The 18,428-nt window shown below is 39.8% G+C and overlaps 1 protein-coding gene across 3 annotated transcripts in view; it reads right to left on the reverse strand.

Annotated features, from left to right (window-relative positions):
• Positions 1-18,428, reverse strand: part of USP22 (ubiquitin specific peptidase 22) — a 110,965-nt gene that overhangs the window by 67,135 nt on the left and 25,402 nt on the right. For all 3 annotated transcript variants that reach the window (XM_055708077.1, XM_055708076.1, XM_055708078.1), the window contains one exon: positions 2,732-2,864. In XM_055708077.1, the coding sequence (XP_055564052.1) occupies positions 2,732-2,864 (133 nt within the window). The remainder of the gene's footprint in view (positions 1-2,731; positions 2,865-18,428) is intronic.

The following is an 18,428-nucleotide window of genomic DNA, read 5'->3' on the forward strand; positions in this document are numbered from 1 at the left end:
ACTAGAAGAATATTTTTACAGCTCATTTCATATGCAGCTGGAAATTAAACACCAAAACATAAATTTAAAAAAGAGAAAAGGAATCTCCAGAACTAGAAAACAAGCAGTTGTACAACCTTCCTATTATGTATATTTGTGCACCAAGTACATTACATTTAGCTGCAAAATAATCTTTTTGGCATGATACAATACTGTATTCTGTACTTTGGCTTGTATAATTAACTCTTGCCCTTTTTATCTAAAGGCTATTCCTTTTGGGAAGTACCTTATCTCACATGTTCTTAATTGTGTAGTACCATGACAATAATTACAACAGTCTTTAAGCAGGAGAGCATCTTCAAAGAACCTTCCTCCTCTGTCCAGTTTTGGTTTTCCTTTAAGGAAACAGAAGATATTTCACTACAGCAGACAACAGCAAATTCTACCTTGCACAAAAATTGACTTGAAGAATTTAGGCTTCCCAAATACAGAGATAAAAGAGCAGCTCACAACATGTGCAATTATAAAGCTCTTTCAAAAGGTTCTCCATAAATACGTAGGTGTAGTGGTAAAAATATTACAGTGTTTACACAGTATCCACAGATAAACAGGCAAATACTGTCTATGGTCTCAATTTAGCACTGTATTTTTTTTAAACCTGGCCATAAACTTACACTGGCACAAAAGGGTTTTTTATACGTGTATACACTTTAGGTAAACTAAGGATTTCTGGTCGAGTAATTTGTATTTCTGCATTGGTAAAGATTCCCAAGCAATTTTACCTAATGATTTGACTTCAAAAGCTCTTTGAGATTACACCCTGCAAAAGCAATAAGGAAACTGTCATACAGGGTTGGTTTCTTTTTTTTTCAGTTTTCCAAGAATGGTTGAGGTTGGCTGGGAGCCCTGGGCATCACCTTGTCCAACTCTCCTGCTCAAGCATGGCCACCCAGAGCAGGTTGTCCAGGACCATATCCAGACTGCTTTTGAATATATCCAAGGACAGACACTTCACAACCTCTTGGGGCAACCTGTTCCAGTCCCCAGTCACCCTCACAGTAAAAACGTGTTCCCTGATGCTCAGCAGAACCTCCTTTGTTTCTTTTTGTGCTCAGTGCCTCTTGTACAGTCACTGACACCACTGAAAAGTGCCTGGTCCCACCTATTTTAACCATTCTTTCTTACACTTGAACAGACTGATGGGATCCCTCTGAGCCATCTCTCCTGTAAGCTGTACAGCTGCAGTGCTCTCAGCCTTTTCTCCAAAGAGGTGCTCCAGTACCTCCACCACCATTGTGGCCCTTCGCCAGACTCTCCAGTAGCTCCAATCTCTCTCTTACTGGGTAGCTCAGAACTGGACATAGGATTCCAGACCTGGCCTTAAAAGTGCTTACCAATTTCAGATGTCTTCTCATACTAGTACAATTCATTTTTTTTTCTCCTGAACTTACAATTTAAACTACAGCTATCTGTGCTTCGGTTTATTCTGAATATTGCTGCCTACCTTGACATCAAGAATTATGACCACATCACTCTCAAAGGCTAGCAACTTCATAAACATTATGAATATTCCATATTATTTTCCAGTACTCTATTTTTCAAGGCATGTACAAACTTAAGCTTTACCACTAGGAAGCCCAATTTTTTTCTTTCTTGACACATATGGAGGAAGAAAGTATAATGATTTATTGTTTTAAATAATCTTTTCCATGAACTTACACGTCAGTTTCTTACATGCACAGGACTACACAGCACTGTTGGTCTTCTGGAGCATCTTTGTCTTCATGGACAACAAAGACAGTTTGTTCCATAAGCATTTAGGATAAATTAAATGAGAATGGCAGTCACACTGGTCAAGAGAGTTTCTTCCATAAAATAGTACCTTTTTCCCTGTTTCTTACAGGATATTCCACCAGGAATCTATTTTCATTTGAAGAAAAATTGCGTTGTATGCCAAGCAAAATTGTATACATACGTTTTGACACAACCAGAATTTTACAATAAAATTATCAGTATTTTGCATTATAACTCTAAAATGTTCTAAACTCTAAGTATTAAGTAATTTAGAACAAAACTGAATGCTTTTGGGTTTGAATATTATGTAGCAAAGATGACAGAAGAGAGGAACTTGTTGGCATTTTACCAACTTTGAGGCTGTTGAGGGGAAGGTACTCCATTTCAGTTAAACTATTTTCTCATTACTTATGTTATTGACCCCACTGGAAACAAGAAGCCAAGACAGAAAAAAAAATCACCACCCACCCAAACTTTAAAAGTTTAAATGATTCTTATTGTTACTTGATTAGTCTTTTTGTGATAGGAATGATGGATTTTTCCTCAGCAAGAACAAAAAAGTGAACATGACCTCCTGAAAAAAAAGTTCACTAAAATGAAACAAATGCTCTAGTTGAAGGCACTAAAGCAACCATGTTTCACACTTGGGGGAAAAAAAAAATCACTGTCCACACACATTTTTATTATTTTTCCCTATATATGGCATTAATTCATTAATACCAAGATACTGAACTTTAATTCGAATTTTAAGTTGTGAACAAAACCTTGTCTGTGATACAGTGGAAGCTTAAGCACCAACTTTAAAATAATGCCACTAAACTAACCTAAAACACAAATAAAATTGATCTCCCTGTTTAATGAGGTAGCTAGAAGAAAGTATCACTTACTGGCCTGGAATTGACAGGGATAATACAGCGAGTTAAAAAGCACCAGTGAGTATATCAGGGTGACAGCTTACCTAAATTGTGTCGCTTTGTCTTTGCGTGCTCGTGAATATGTTTCTTTGTAAAACAGCCAAAGAAGACACAGTAGAGGCAAGAGTGGAGTCTGTTCAGGTGGGCACCACACATATGACAAATGCACGACTTTGCCTGAAATAGCAAAACAGACACAGAATGTGAGTGACAGAAGCATACCTCTAAGACCAGCTAAACTGACATCAATGCAACTGCTAGCTGTCCCTTTGACTTGGTGACTTTTGAATGCTGCAGCTCAGCAGGGGAAACTGTTCTGCCCCCATGGGACAAAACCACCAATCAGCCATTAACAGAGAAAATTCTTCTATTCGTCCAATGCATCTCCTAGTCTTGGTAGGGAGCAGGTCTCACCTAAGGGCACATGACAATCAACCCACATACAGCTCTCGGCCTGGTTTAGTGAACACGCCAAGCAGGGGTAAGCAGGCAGTGCTGCTAGAATACTCACACAATCCTACCGTTCCCTCACTCCACCTAGGCACTCCTGCTCCCATACCAACCACGAACAAGAAGAGTGACCCGCACAGCCATGTGCAAAGCAGGAGAAAGTGTGGGAAATGGCCCTGCCGCTCCCCCTGCGATCAGCCTGTGTCAGCTCCTCCATCCAGCTCACCATGAGCCATACAAACATCCACTGCTGCTGCAAAACCCCTGGGTGTTACAGCACGGGCTCAACTTCACAGCAGCACAGACGCCGAGTACCAGGGGAGGGGGGTCTCGATGCATCTTGCTGTGTTCTTCAGAATCGCCCCCAGCCACAGCCCCTACCTGGAAGCAATGGCCTTTGCTGCCCAAAAGCCCCTTTGCTGAGCTGGTCCGGCTTGCTAACCTGGGAGCTGAAGCTACACTAAAACTCATCTTCTGTCCGGTTAATCAGCTGGGGAGGATGGGGGGAGATGGAGCAGTCTCAGATGAACTCCAGAGCTGGGGGAAAGCAGATGTCCAGCAGGGAGGTGAAAGGGGTGAAGAGGCAGGAGTTTTGGGTGGTGGGAACGCAGCAAGAATTCTGCTTTTTCATGGCACTGAGCTCCTCTGTTCACTCAAAAGCTGTAATGTAACCCAAACATTAAAATGTTGATGGGTATATGGCATTTTGTTTCTCTGCTGGGAGATTTTGCCAGATTCATTAACTAGATTTCTCTGTATCAGACCATAAAACAGTGCTGCAACATCAAATCCATACCAGTCAGAGAGTCACACTTTTGCCTCTTTCAGACTGGCTCTGAACCAAGTGTGGAAGCCGGTGTCCTGACTACTCCCCAGAGCAACCCAGAATGGCCAGGGATGCAATGAAAGTTACCATTTCTAATTTTTACCATTCCAGTGAAAGTTTCCAGGAAATTAATAAACATGTAAGCCTGACGTGATGGTCTGCATTCCTATGATAATCATACGCTTTAACAAATGTGGGAAAAAAAGGCAATTACAAAACCAGACTTTTTTACTATCCATCATATTTGAAGCACTCATTAAACCAACACCACCCAAACCCTTCTCTTAGCATTAAACCCAGGTACTTCAATAAATATTACTCCACACAGTAAGAGCCTTGAAGAGAGTTTCAGGGATGAGTCTTTTGCTCAACAACACTGAAAATAATTCAGGTCCAGTGCCACCTGATTGGAAGACACAGACAGGATAAATTCCACACAGCCAATTCATTTTTTATCTCAGACAACAGCAACTGCATTCAGACATATGTTTAAGAGTAACTGAAGCTCTGTAACAGCTCAGAGCTACAGAGATCACTTACAGAGGCAAACCTCATTTTACAGACTAATCTGAAAATACTATTCCTTTGCTTGCCAATACAGAAGCACCTTTTTTTCTTCATATTAAAAAAATAAGAATTGATATTGCTAAAATACTAAGCTATCCTTTAATCCAGGAAGTGCGCTTCATAAAAAATAAGCCCCCAAAGTTCTTCAGTAATACTTGCCCAGTCTGCCACAACTTAAATTTAGTGCTGAATAAATGATGCACGATCCTGTTCTCTAGTCTAGCATTTTTCTTTCAGAATACTTATGGCTGTTAAAGAAATAATCAACAAAGCAGCTTGCAATATGCTGCACTGTGTAATTTTATTTTCAAGCTTCTACAAATTGACTTAAATCCTGAATCTCACATGCTGTGTATTCAAAGTTCTCCTAAGTTCTGCTAGATGAAAATAGAACGGTTGAATCAAACTCCACACACCTACAGAAAGAAATATTTTAAAGTAGGGCCAAAAAAAATTCACCACCACCAGCACAATTTCCATCTTTAGAAAAATACTGCAGAACTGTCAAACTGTTGCCTAACGGTCGCTCTTTGGCTGCAAAAGCTAAATAGGATCAGGCTATCTGTTAAGATTGCTGCTATGACAACAACTCTAGCAACTAGCTATTTTACTTAGCCAGCTAAAAATAAATCTTTTAGCATTAAATGTATTGTAAACAGATGACATAGCCTAAAATGTTTGGTTTTTACATGCTTCCTAACAGGCAGAAAATTCACTCCATAAAAGTTTTTATTGCAATGAAAATTAAGAGAAATCAAAGAATGCAAGAAAAAAATTCTTAGTGCTAAGTTAAAAGAGAAGTTCAATCACTTATTTAAAGGAAGTTATTTTATCCATATCCTCTATTTGTTCGTATGGCTCAGGATGGTTTTTCTAAAATTGTAAGAAAACAAGGTTAAAAGACAAGAGTAAGGGAAAGAAATCAATATCAAAAATCACAGTGGCTATTCTTAGACTAGATTATCTGTCTCCTTTTCATCTGTCTTGCTTTTAAACAATTTGCTAAGTTAAAACAAAGCTGCCACCCTCCCACCCCACCCCAAATAATCAAATTACTTAATTTCATAATACTCCCACCCCTGCTCACATTTCTAAAGGCTACAGTCTAAGAGGAAACCCAATACTGCAAACGAGTAATCAAAATCAGTCTGATCCATAAAGTCAAAAGCTCGCTTTAAAACACAACTTTTTTACAAAGTAAGTTAGGTCTTGCTTATGGTCTAGAGGCTTTAGGGAAGTCAACCAGCATTTTGGCTGCAGAATCAACCTGTCACTTCTCCTTTTCTCTGGTATGTTCTGCTAGATACAAGAACACCCCTTCCTTATCCTAAGACATAAATGAAAACAATTCAGGTCTTCCCCTTCCTCCATACCCTCTTTCATTATTCTGCTCCCTACTTGCTTCTCCTCCTTTAGTCTCCTCATCCTCTAGTACTCCACTCTCCATCTTTAACCCTATTCTCTCTCCCCACACACTCAGTCCCACATCTTATGTCTCCAGCCAGTCTTCCTTCAGTCCAGACTGAACCTCTGTGTGTCCATCTCCTTTAATTTGGTTTGATATTCTAACAAACTGCACACAGAAACCAAAAGAGGTCTCGAGTGTTTTCTTTCTGGAAGACTGTGATCAGTTTTTTCAGTGACAGAAAACTGGAAAGAATGGTCCTGCACAATATAAACTGTGTACACACACAGACACACACAGAGAACAGCTGACAACATTTCTGACAAAGCTGAAGAAGTGAGCAACATTAGATAGCCCAATTCCCTCTCCACTGTTTTTTCCCTTACTGATCTTCTTTTATGGCTACTAAACCAGTGGTAACTCACACACCCAAACCCCCAGCAATGGTTCTGTAACTTCTTTAAAGGAGGTTTTAACAGCCTAGCAAATGAGGATGTAAAATCTAGTGCACAACACACAAAAGGGAACTGGTTGTCATCACCTGTAACACAGGTCAACAGAGTCCATCTCTAAAAGGCTACATGCTCTTACTATTGTTACTAGCTATGATATCGAACAGAGTTAAAAAGAAAGCAGCAGGCATCAGGAGGTCAAAAACTAGACTGCTGACACTTCAAGCCTCCCCAGACTGTCAGAACAGTTTATTATTAGTTTACCATCCTACCATTAAAACAGCAGCGGAGAAAACTAATGTACCCATCTGACACTGTTTTGCCCTAGCAGTTCTTTGTCCAACAGTTCCCGTTCCTCCTCTCCTTTCTTGGGCCAGCTCAGGCTCCACGTAAAGCAAGAACGTCATGCTGGGTACACAGTGCCAGTTGCTCCAAAAACCTAAAAACCTGTTTCAACTTCGTAATATTGGCTCCTCAAATCAGCGAATGGCAGTTTCGAGTGGCAATATACTATCACTGCAAAGCAGAAAAAGCAAGAGGCATAAAACAGACCTTAGCTACTGCAAACTATCCTTCCATATTCCCACCTATTTCAGAAGTAGCTTTAGAAGCTCAATTTTTATTTAATTGTAAATGAGAGGAAAACATCTTTTTAAAGAAGTTTTCCATTAGGGCACTTAAGAAGTCTTGCTCCTATGCTCACAACGAATGTTAACACAGGACTTTCAGAATAGAGCTGTTTTCAGTTACAAGCTTGTAAGCTGAAGACCACCTACCTTCCACAGTCTGCAAACCACACTCACCACAAAGGTTTGGGGGAAAAAATGAGCAAGGTGACGGTAACAAGACAGTGGGAGGCTTGGGAAGTTAAAAGATGGTAAGGAAGGTATGGCCACACCGTATGTGGTCACAAATAACCCAAAGCATCAGATTCTTAAGGTGCTCTTAAAGCAAATACACTAGCTATGGATCCCTGCAAGGGTTTCATCACATACAAATTCTTAGGATTAGGAAAGTAACAGTTTCTCAGTACAAATCTACTTCTATTTCCCCACCTTTAAGTTTCTGCCTAAGGCAGGCAGAACATTTAGACACATCAGAAACAAGAGGAGGAAGTATTTAAATTTCTAGTAAGTTATCAACATTATTGACAGTCTTTGGAGGGGTACACCTCTCTTTTCAGCCCAAAACCAAATCTAATTCTTCAGAAGGAACTTTAATCTCAGTCTATGCAATGAAGGTGTTTGTTGTGCAACTTCAAATATGCCTATCTACAGAATACATGTGGGAAATTCTCCCTCCACGCATAAGTTTGTCACCATAATCTGCTTTGTTCCCAAGCAGCATCATTTGTGCTCCAGAAGCGTTACTTCTGCTCAGACAAACTATTCCTTACAAGAGGTGGACTTGAAAGAAGGGGAACTCCAGGCACAAGGAGACACTAAGGAGTCCCACTCAGGGCTGCTGAATTTTGAAGCAGGATTTCTGTGAGAAATAGAGAAGCCTATTCCAAAGTTAACATTGGTACAACTATGGCAGCAGTTACTTCGGCAGGAGAAGCTGCTAGCCCTGAAGTCAAGAGGCAAAATTTAGCAATGCTATGAGAAGCCTAGCAGCAGAGTATCTGTCATTCTCAATACCTTCCCCTCCTGTTACAGCTTTATAGTTCTATGTTTAAACTTGCTTTGAGTTAAAACTAGGTATTACGAGAAACAAACACATGAAGTCCCATCCTCTTTTCCCCAGTGATGCTTCCACACACTGGTGGGAGAGGCAAGGAGGCTAAAACAACCCAGGAGGGTCCACTTGCTCAGAGCCTTAGGAACCTGTGACAGCTCCTGCAATAAAAAAAAAAAAAAATATCCTCTGCTTTCTTGAATTCTTGATCCCTTACAGACACAGGAACAAAAGTCAAGAGGCCAATTTCAAGCCTGCAGTGTTCATTAGTTTAAGAGCACAACAGGGAAAAGAAAAAACAAAACAAACCCAGAAAAGTCAGGCTTTCAACTGAAACTTTTCAAATATGAAGTGCAAATGCCATCACTGTGCCACAGATCAAGACATTTAAGGGAAATTTAAACATTTACACATATTCAGAGTTCCTGGTCTTAATATTTTAGATACAGTCAATCCTCTTGGTCACTCTTTGCCTCTCCTATTCAACTTGCCATGTCTAGACTACAGCCTAGGCACAACTTATTTCTATTCTTACCCACCCATGTTGCAACCAGTTCTTGTCCAAATGTAACACAGACACAGCAGCACATGTTGAGTGACAAAGAGCATGCTTCCCTTAGCCTATTTATTTTTTTTTAAATAAAAGGACAGATAATCACGAAAGGACATATAACCGACCACTGCTGCTTTCTTTGCTGAAGATGGAGATACCATGGCTATTCCAACAGCAGCATTTCCTTCTGCCTTGTGGGAGGAGAAAGGCAATATTAAACCGCAGCTGACAAGATTTATTACTCTTGAGTACTCTTTGCACCTCAAGAGCAACAAAATTAGGTCAGATCTGCCTTACGACATTTCTATCACTTCTTAGTCTACATTTACGTCAAGATTCACTGTCCTGCTTTCCTAAGGCAGGCATGCCACACACCCGTCACCCGTTAGTATAGTGGCTAGCATATTTCATAACTTTAAATACTTAAAACTTCAAAGCCACGTTATTTGGTTTCAAGAAACAAAAAGAAGGAATTGATCCTACAGTTCTCCATGGTATGGCATATTAATCACTCCTCCATATGCTGATAGGATGATTCAGAGTAACTCTGAGTCAGCACACATTACTGACACATCAGCTCTTAAGAAAAAAAAAAAATCAACTTAAGTATTGTTCACTCATTTCCTGCAACCAAGTCTTAATTATGATACTGTCTGATTAGAAATGCCAATTATTTTTTTAAAAGAATACACCATCAACATTGTAAATTTTGTTTCCAGCTCCTTAAGGTCAAGGGTAGTAGTAAAGGCTTTTTATTAGTACTAGCAACACTGTGTACTAGTTAAAGAATTTTGTGGTTCAGTAAGCGTTCAGAAAGTCATCTTAAAAAAAAGCGCCAAGTACATGTAACTTCTTAAACTGAGTTGTTCTAAGTGTTTGTTTAGATAGCGGCAGAAAAACAATTCAGTATTTCAGCTCTGTTCAATAGCAAACATGAAATCTAAGGTGCTTGCTCTGCACCAGTGTATTTGCTGGCTCCCATACTGGTGCAGCAGAAAGACGTCTGCATAGCACTAGTCTGCTAACAGGGCAATTCTAGGAAGCAACTCGAGGAAATTTTTTTTTTTCCCCTCCAAACCGATAAAACTGTTCCCTTACACCTTACTCAAGATGCTAATCCCAGCAAGGGCATGAACTACCTGTTTTTTTGATAAGGCAAAGTAACATGTACATTAAACTTACCTGTTTAAACCTCAATCATTTTATCTTAATTTAACCCTGATTTTGAAAAAAATATTAGTTGCATAGTACCTAGCACCAGAGAAATAATGATTAAATATTTTCTGCAATTCAAATCTTTAAGGCAATTCTTTTTCCCCTCCTATCTTTGCTAGACAACTAGCAACCACACAAGAGAAAGAAGACTTGAAGTGTTTGAGGCCAAGATCAGAATATTTTGAATGATCTGCTTAATTAGTGCTTTTTGGTCTAGAAGTTTTAAAAGCACACCAATTCTATTCCTTTCTCAGTTATATTTTTTAGTTTTGACAAATTCTCTCAATTTCCTCATCTGGTAGTGACAAGCCTCTGCTAAGTGTTCTGTGGTGCTCTGATGCCAGGCTGACAAATTCTCTGGAGGCTGGAGAAAATGAGAGTTTATCCCAATTAATAAAGCAGCCTGAGCTACCTTCTGCAGGAATGACAGCTTGCCACAACAGCAGTGTGGCTAACCCACCAGGAACCAAAGCACGGTTGGCCAAACATTTTGATTGGGCCAGGATCTCCATCCACAGAAATAATAATGGTAGAACTGAGTTTTAAAAAAGAAAAAAAGAAAAAAGAAAAAAAAAGACCAATTAGGTTGTTTCCTGTTTCTGAACGGGTCTTCTCAAGTGTAAAATTAAAGACAAAAATGACTGTGGAAGCCTGACAATATTTTGTCTTGTGCCTTTGGACACAGTAAACAACTGTTTTTATTCTCTGCTCAAAGGGCAGGAAGATGACAAGAGAGGTACCATGCCCTCAAGAGAGTTAGCTGGTCACCAGAAAAATGCTCTAGAGAAAAGCAAATTGTTAGTAACAAAAAATAGGCACTGACCCAAAGACAAGACACAAGAGGAACACGCAGGTAAAGCCTTCACGTTCATGGGGCACAAGCAATACGCGGGGCTGCTTCGTAACGCCTGAGCAAAGAGGCCACCTATGAAAGCATCTTCTAGACAACGCCAGCTGGAAGCAACAACACTCAGAATAAGCTTGAAAGGACCACAAACATCTTTTGAAATAACACTCTCCATTCTGCTGAAGGATGAAAAATGTGGATTATGTTATCCCAGAAACTTCGACAAAGCAGGTAATATCCCAGCATCCACTGACTTCTGAATCAATAGCCAGAGGATCCACTTTGCTTCTCTAAACTGTACCACAAAATAGGTATATTACCAAATAGGTAATTAAATTAAAAAAAATAGGATATTACCAAGCAGTTCTAGAGCACAGGGAGTAGTTACATTAGTAGTTCCAGCCCTGAACTGCCAGGGGCTCATTCCCTATCACTATTAAGGAAAACAAGGGTAACTTTTCACCAAGCAGCAGTAGGAAAAAGGTGCTGTATAAAATAAGGAGACTCACTGATATGAACTGAAAGCATCAAGTTTGAAATAGCTTTGAGTCCATTAAAAAAAATAAATACTGCAAACAGGTTCCACATAAAAAGCTTTAAAAATGCTTCCATACATATTGAGTGTCAGGTTATATAGTAGTTTTTTTTATGACTCCACATGCTTCTCTAAATTGAATGCACTCAAGAATTCAGAAAATAGCATTAAAGACCATTTACCACTGTGTCCAAATGTACTACAGCTGCAGAGACCAGTAAAGGGGGAAGAGAGCGGGGGGGGGGGGGGGGGGGGGGGGGGGGCGCGGGGGGGAAAGAAGGGGGCAGATCAGGAAAATCACTGAGTTATTTCAGGAGAGACAACCTCCTCTCCCTCACTTCCCTATCCAGAAATACTAGGCTGATACATACAAAGACTGATCTATGGGGCCAGAAAAGCCTTTCCAGAGCCCTTCTTCCAGAAAGAACCAGACCTCTTGAGGGCAGGTAGTTCAGTTCTCATCTACTGAACTTGATCTAGCAGTTGCTGACATTATATGCCGTTATACACTAGGCTCACCCTATCCTAAAGTGACCTTTCCCATTCCCAAGTGAACTACTTCAAGTCATTTCCCGCCCCCCCCCCCCCCGCCAAGAATAACGCATTGGTTTTAACATGGTCTTTCATTCAGTAAGATCAAAACTCCAATGAGGCTCTGCACTAAACAAAGATGGAAAACATCAGTACGCTAGTCTTCTTCATCCCCTTCTTACTGGAAGGGTCTGGTTTAAACTGTTCTGCATTTTTCTGAACTAAGGTGACTTAACGTGAATAGTCCTCATCAGCATGATTTGTTCCACTGGCTGTTAGGTGGAAACACCTCCAAATGAGGGGCAGTGACACACATTTAGAGCAACTGCAGCTGTCTGTGCAGCAATCCCACCTTCCCACTCCAAAACAATTAGCCGGCTATGCTGCTGGAGAGTTACTTCCCTTGACAATCTGTACTATCTTAAGCTTGAGTACCCTGAAGGGAACTGCAGTTAAAACTCCAACACACTCGAGGTAAGGGATCATATGGATGGGCAATAGTTGGAAGAGACACAACACCACGACACGTTTTTCTGAATCAACTCTGCAACAAAGGCATCTTCTTAAATAAGAACAATGCTGGAGATAAAGTCTATCCAAGCTCCAAAACCCACAGCTTTGGTTCAAGGGCTCTTCTCAAGAGCAGCGCAAGCCAATTAAAACTGGAGAACTTTGATGAAATTAACAATTTTATTTGGAGGTGAAACAGATCTGACTAGGTAGCATTTAACCTCTACATACAGATTTTTTTCCTGCTTTCCATACTCTGGATCATACATCACACCAAGAGCTAGACATTATTCAGATTTTTAAAATTTTTATTTATTTTAAAAACCAACTTTTTTCCGATTTTTGTTTAGTATGAAATTCCACAGGAGGTACAAGGCTGTAATGAAACTTGGGAGGGAAAAAAAAAAAAAAGTTGCACAAGTTGAAAGCCAGACAGCACAAGCTAGAGGAGAAAACAGGAGGATGCTCTGAAGCTGTAATTTTGGTTTTCCCATATACAGTCACAGTAGTAAAAAGCTGCCTTTCAACAAGAACAAAGCAATTCCCTGGAATTCAAATAACTATGCAGAAATTGCTTATTTGCTTCTCCTTTGGTAGGTGTGCATCCCCACCACTAGCATTTACAAATCTAAATGATTTCTCGAGTACTCTATAAAAGATGCATTTAAGAGCCTTTTGTGTTTTTAAACCATTTAAATAATGGATCTTGTTCAAATTAAATCCCATGTCCTTCTATAGGAAGATTATTTTAAAAGTGGAAACTGTATTTGCCTTGTGAAAACACGTAAGCTGCTGAAGGTTCAAAAGCACGTCTCTTTCCCCGAATAGGTAAGATGCGTGGCTATGTTCTGTGTGTTGATTTTTATCTATTTCCTGCAATGCACCACTGCAGTAGCAAATTTCACATGTGAACAACAGGCTTGCCAATACCGCAGTAGTGTATTCTAAGATCCAGTGCAAAATCTATTACTTTACCTCGCCATTCCCCCATGTCAGCAAATCGTGGAAATGTTTTCAAACGTCCTGTTAGGTAATGTATTGATCTAATCTGTGAGCATGTGACTTGGGAAGCAATTCAAGGAGCGAGCAAAACAGAAAAACCTGTCTGATGCTGTGCAGAGTCTTATTAAACCCTGCCCATGCTGCAGAGACTGTATTTTGCCCTGCATAAAACTAAGAAATCAGATTCTTCATATGAAAACAAGTATGTTCTTGGGAAGTCTGCCATACTGCTTTGATGGAAATACTCTAGACGGCATCCTTTCAGAAAGGAAAGAAAAAAGGAACTTCAGGATATGTAGGATCAAAGTCCTAACTGGTCCTCCAGCCTCATTTAGAAAAGCACAGATATTTCAGCTGTCCTTTAACTACTCTAGGATGTCCATAAAAATATGTGAACTTAATTAGCCCACATCAAAGTCAAAGCAATTCTGCTAGTAGGAAAGATGGATGGGATGATGCTACAGCACAGATTCTCTGTGGCACGACTTATTTATGGGCATGACTTATTTACGGGACAAATACTCTCAGCAAAAAACGAGACTAGTAGAAAATGAGCAGCAATAGTGTGACAGTGTACATCTATTAGCAACTATTTTGTTTTATTTAAAAAGAAAAACAAACCCACAAACAACGCTGCACTAAACAGGGTAGATCCATTGTTGAGCCTAACCAAAAAGCATTCGTCTGGTAAAAAACATCTCTGCTTTTAAGAGCTTCCTACAAGTTATGCACCATTCTGTCAAAGACTTTAAGGGTTATTATACATGACATTTCTGTATTTACTGTAGCAGAGCAAGCCAACTGGTAGTACAGAAACTAACCCCATTGCTTACAACTTCTCTGACAATGTAGGTTTCAATGATGATACATATGACAAGCAAATAGGGAACACAAGCCAAACTCTCTTCTTGCCATAAGAGTAAAACCTCTTCTTTGTCTAACAGGAGCTGAAGACAAGTTCTAGTCCCCTCACAGTGCCTACAAGAAAAAAAACTTTACAAAACAGTAAAATAAACTTCCCTTTTGGTTTTACAAGAGCCATACAGAACATTGCTGATTCCCCTTCCAAAGACAGATTTGGCCAAAACACCACAAACCATTCCCAAGAACTACATTCTTCCCTTAAAAACATGCCAGAAAAACATGCTGATGCAGAAAAGACTATTAACCCATACAGACCAAATAGTCACCACCAGAGAACAGGTGCATTCCCTAAAATTACATGGCAAGTCTTCTGGAGAAAGTAAGACAGAACATTCACAGGGTCTCAAACCACAGTGCTTGTACTGGTAGGAAGCACGAAGTCGAACTATAATGAACAACCTACAGATTTTGCTTGTCTAATTCCACTTACGACATTGGCATCTGAGGACAAATTTATGTTCACCCAGCTATGTGTGTACAGGAATACTCTAAGCCCACTAGCACATTACTACCTAGGAACATCCACAGAATGAAAGCAACTCTCAATATGCTTAGAACACGCTTTGATATCTAGTAAGCTGAAGCTTACTATTTCCTCATAGCTCAGTACAAAACAAATTAATAATCATTTTACTAGAGCAAATTAAAAGGTCTTTCACTCACTATAAAGTTTCCATGCAGATTTGCAAACCTGAAGTTACAGAGACAAGACAGACTGTCAGAACTGCAGTCCCCTCTTCAGAACATTTAAGATTTAGACAGATATTCTGAACTCTACAGACATGAAGTCATCTTAGAAAAACTTATTAAAGCAATATGAACACAAAACACCTTTTGGAAGAGAAAAGGAGTTTGGATTTCTCACACTAAAAACTGTTAACATGAATGACTCTTCAGAAAAAACCTAACGAACTGGGAAATAAGCATTCCCATGACAATTTTATTCCTTCGACCATTCAAAGAGTTAGCAAACTGCTGTGGTCCCACAGAATAATCATTAATCACAATATATGTAGGAAGGTGGGTGACAGTTTCTTAGCAAAGAGCTGCTCTGTCTTTTTACGTACAACTTACAGCAAAATACTATGTTTTAACGCTTCACACTGCATTCAGAACATTAACTTGTTTTGCAAAGTAAGTTCATTTTACCTGCCTCTCAAAGGAATGAGCTGGGAAGAGGGGTGCAGTTACATTACTACTGCTCGTCAAGATCAGGGAACATGAAATGCTAACTCCTGTTGTTCAGGGGGGATTGGGGGATGGGGTGGTTTCCAAGTAGAGAAATTTTGATTCCTCTAGGTGATTGCAGAAGCAATCAAAAAATCCTCCCCTCCACCCCACAAAGTAACAACACCCACCCCACCCCCCCAAAACCCAACATAAAACAAAACCACATCACAACACATTCAATTTGGTACTTCACTAGTAAGACGTGGTTTTTGGACCTGAGTTTTGAGCATCTTGTCCACTTTAAGAAAAAAAAAAATGCTGCTGTAACAAATACTTGCCTTTTTTGTTGAAATACTACACTACAGTTTCAGCTGTCTGCTCCTTTCCACGTGCCCCCAAGATACTACCAATTAATTACCTCAAAACCAACCTACCATTATGACAGAAAAGCGCCTACGTTTGTTACATTTGAAGTATCTCTAACCTTACCTAGCTGTATTTAAACTGAACCTGTAGTATAATATACAATCTTTGTATTTTGTGTTGAAATTTCTGTTGCTCCCATACTATAGAACTTCAAACATACACTGGCAGTAAACTCAAAAACCCAAGGACACTAGCTCTCGATGGTTTCCAAGTGCTACTGAGAAGCTGGGATAACTATCCTTGGACAGATTTAATACTGTAAAGGTCATAGTGGCTGTGAAGCGCTTTCTGAATTTCCATCACTTATCAGGACTGTTAAAAATACTTTTTTTTTTTCCTCTCCCAACAAAGTTTCAGTTATAATGCTGAAACCTTCACCTGAGAAACGTAGGATGACAACCTTGCAGGAAAAATCCTTGCTTCTCTTCTCTTTTCAGTTTGTTGACTACAGCTGAAGAGATCTTCTCACATGTTGATTTTTTTCCAGCAACATCCAGCCACTCAACAATATTTCGTTGGGTTTTTATATGTACCGAATAATAGCATTAAATAAAAATCCATATATTCCCTTCTCAGAGATGCCTGTAAACCATTAACACATTACATTTCCTGTATTAGTGACATTGCTTAGTTCAGAAGAACTAAGGAGACAAATTTCTGAATTGAAATTTTTCAATCAAGTGTAGAGAAACCCATCCTGATATTTTTAATAATCAGTTCTCCATGTTACTAAAAGGAGTACTATTAGAAAAAAAAAAAAAGGTGGTTGGTTGGGTTTTTTTTTAAGTCAGTCACATGCAAAGGTTTGCCCTTTTTTAATAGTGTAATTACTTTATTTGTATTTTTTTGATGCATCATCATCAGTAGTTTTGACTTCAGGAAATTTACTTTGAATCTCATCAGTCACAGTTTAATAAACATACGGGAAACCTGTAAGTGAAGGGAGCTGACATCCAGGCCCTAAATCTGTTCACTGACATTTGTGTAAAAAAAAAAAAAGTCTATAGAGCCTCACTGCGATGCAATTTTTTGAGGAGCAACATGGAGAACCATCAAAGGGATTCAAATCTTCATCTCAACCCAGCTCAGACTCTTGCCTGCACTGAACATGAGAACAGGAGAGCACATGTGTGCAGGTCAGGCGCCGCACGCTCACAGCAAAGGGACAAGGTTCTACTCGTAGCGCCTTTAAACTACAGGAGTTCACTAAAGTCTGTGCTTACTGCTGTAGAGATCCAAACAGTTACAGACAGGTATTTTTGTTGGTTTTTATTATTGTTGTTGTGGGGTTGGGTGTTGTTTGTTTTTTATTTAACTTCCAAGCAACTGCTGCATCTTATTAAAGAAAAAACTCCTCTGGCACCTGACAGCAGAGCGGAAAGTGGCCAGAGCTTTGTATATTTGACTGGTACTACCCACAACATTTTCACATTCAGCCATAAAACCACAGAAGAAGCAACTGCAGCTGCAAACCAGAGCCAGGCATTGTGGGTCTGGAGGAGAGAAAAAGGAACAAGGGCACACAGCCCAACCGGCAGCAGAAGAGCCCAGGGAGGCAAGGGGAACTGTACCAGAACCCAGCTGCTGCTGTCACCCCCAGGGCCACAGGCAGAAGCAGAGGAGCAGCACTACCTAGCAGAGCACTGAAGGTGACGCAGCACTAGCCTTGTAACTAAGGCTCCGTAGATCTCAAGACTGAAGCCCACTTTACAGTAACGCATCTACTACAGGTAAGTCTGTCTTTGTCTACAGCTAAGGACATAAAATCCAGCAGTCTCAAAATCCGTGAGTGATCACAGAAGATATAAAGTAAGTATCCCTTTTCCCACTGGCAAGTGTTTTCCTAAAAAGAAAACATCTCCCATCACTCACAGCTACAAGAACTGAGAGACAAGAAGAAGAGGGGGCACAAGAACAAAAACATTTAATTTCCACAAATACATGAAGAATAATCTTGCTGCAGCAATTCCAGTGTCACTGTTGTGGACTTGCAAATAGTGATTCATGACTATTTTGAAATAGAATTTCTATGCCATACTTCATCTTCTAACATTTATCCTATTCATTCATAATTTGGACCAAACTGGAAAGACACATGGCTGAATTTCAGAGTCTGAGTACTCGGAAGTTTTACCAGCTTGAGACCTGGCTGCAAGACTGCAGCAAACCTGAGAATTAACCCATCCTTAGACTCCAACTAAGTGCTACACATTGATGGTGTGCATAATCTCCTACAGCAAAAGATAGGAAAATTTGACAAGAACATTTTGTGCTGACCTGCCAGACAGTGTTCTCTTCGCTTAACTTTTGTATTTACAAAAGGAAATGCTAAGCCCTTAACTCAGTTACCAACATTCCCTCCAACAAAGGCTGATGACTTGAGTTAACACTGGCGGCACGTAAATGGTGCTGATTTCCACATCTTCCTTTTTAGTAGGCTGTTTGACTAAATAATGCTGCACACTGAAAACAAAAATTAGATTACAGCATTCAGTTTCATGTATGAACATTGTGCTTGTTTTGTCATTTAATGCAAAAATTTAAAGCATGGACATAAAAATTAGTTAAAACACATACAGACTGCAGCAGCCAGCTGGGCTCAATGGACAGGAAGGCTTATTAGGCAAAGCACATGCTTTTAGCTAGAACAC

The sequence above is a fragment of the Falco cherrug genome, chromosome 4 (assembly GCF_023634085.1).
Source record: "Falco cherrug isolate bFalChe1 chromosome 4, bFalChe1.pri, whole genome shotgun sequence".
NCBI classification, from domain to species: domain Eukaryota; kingdom Metazoa; phylum Chordata; class Aves; order Falconiformes; family Falconidae; genus Falco; species Falco cherrug.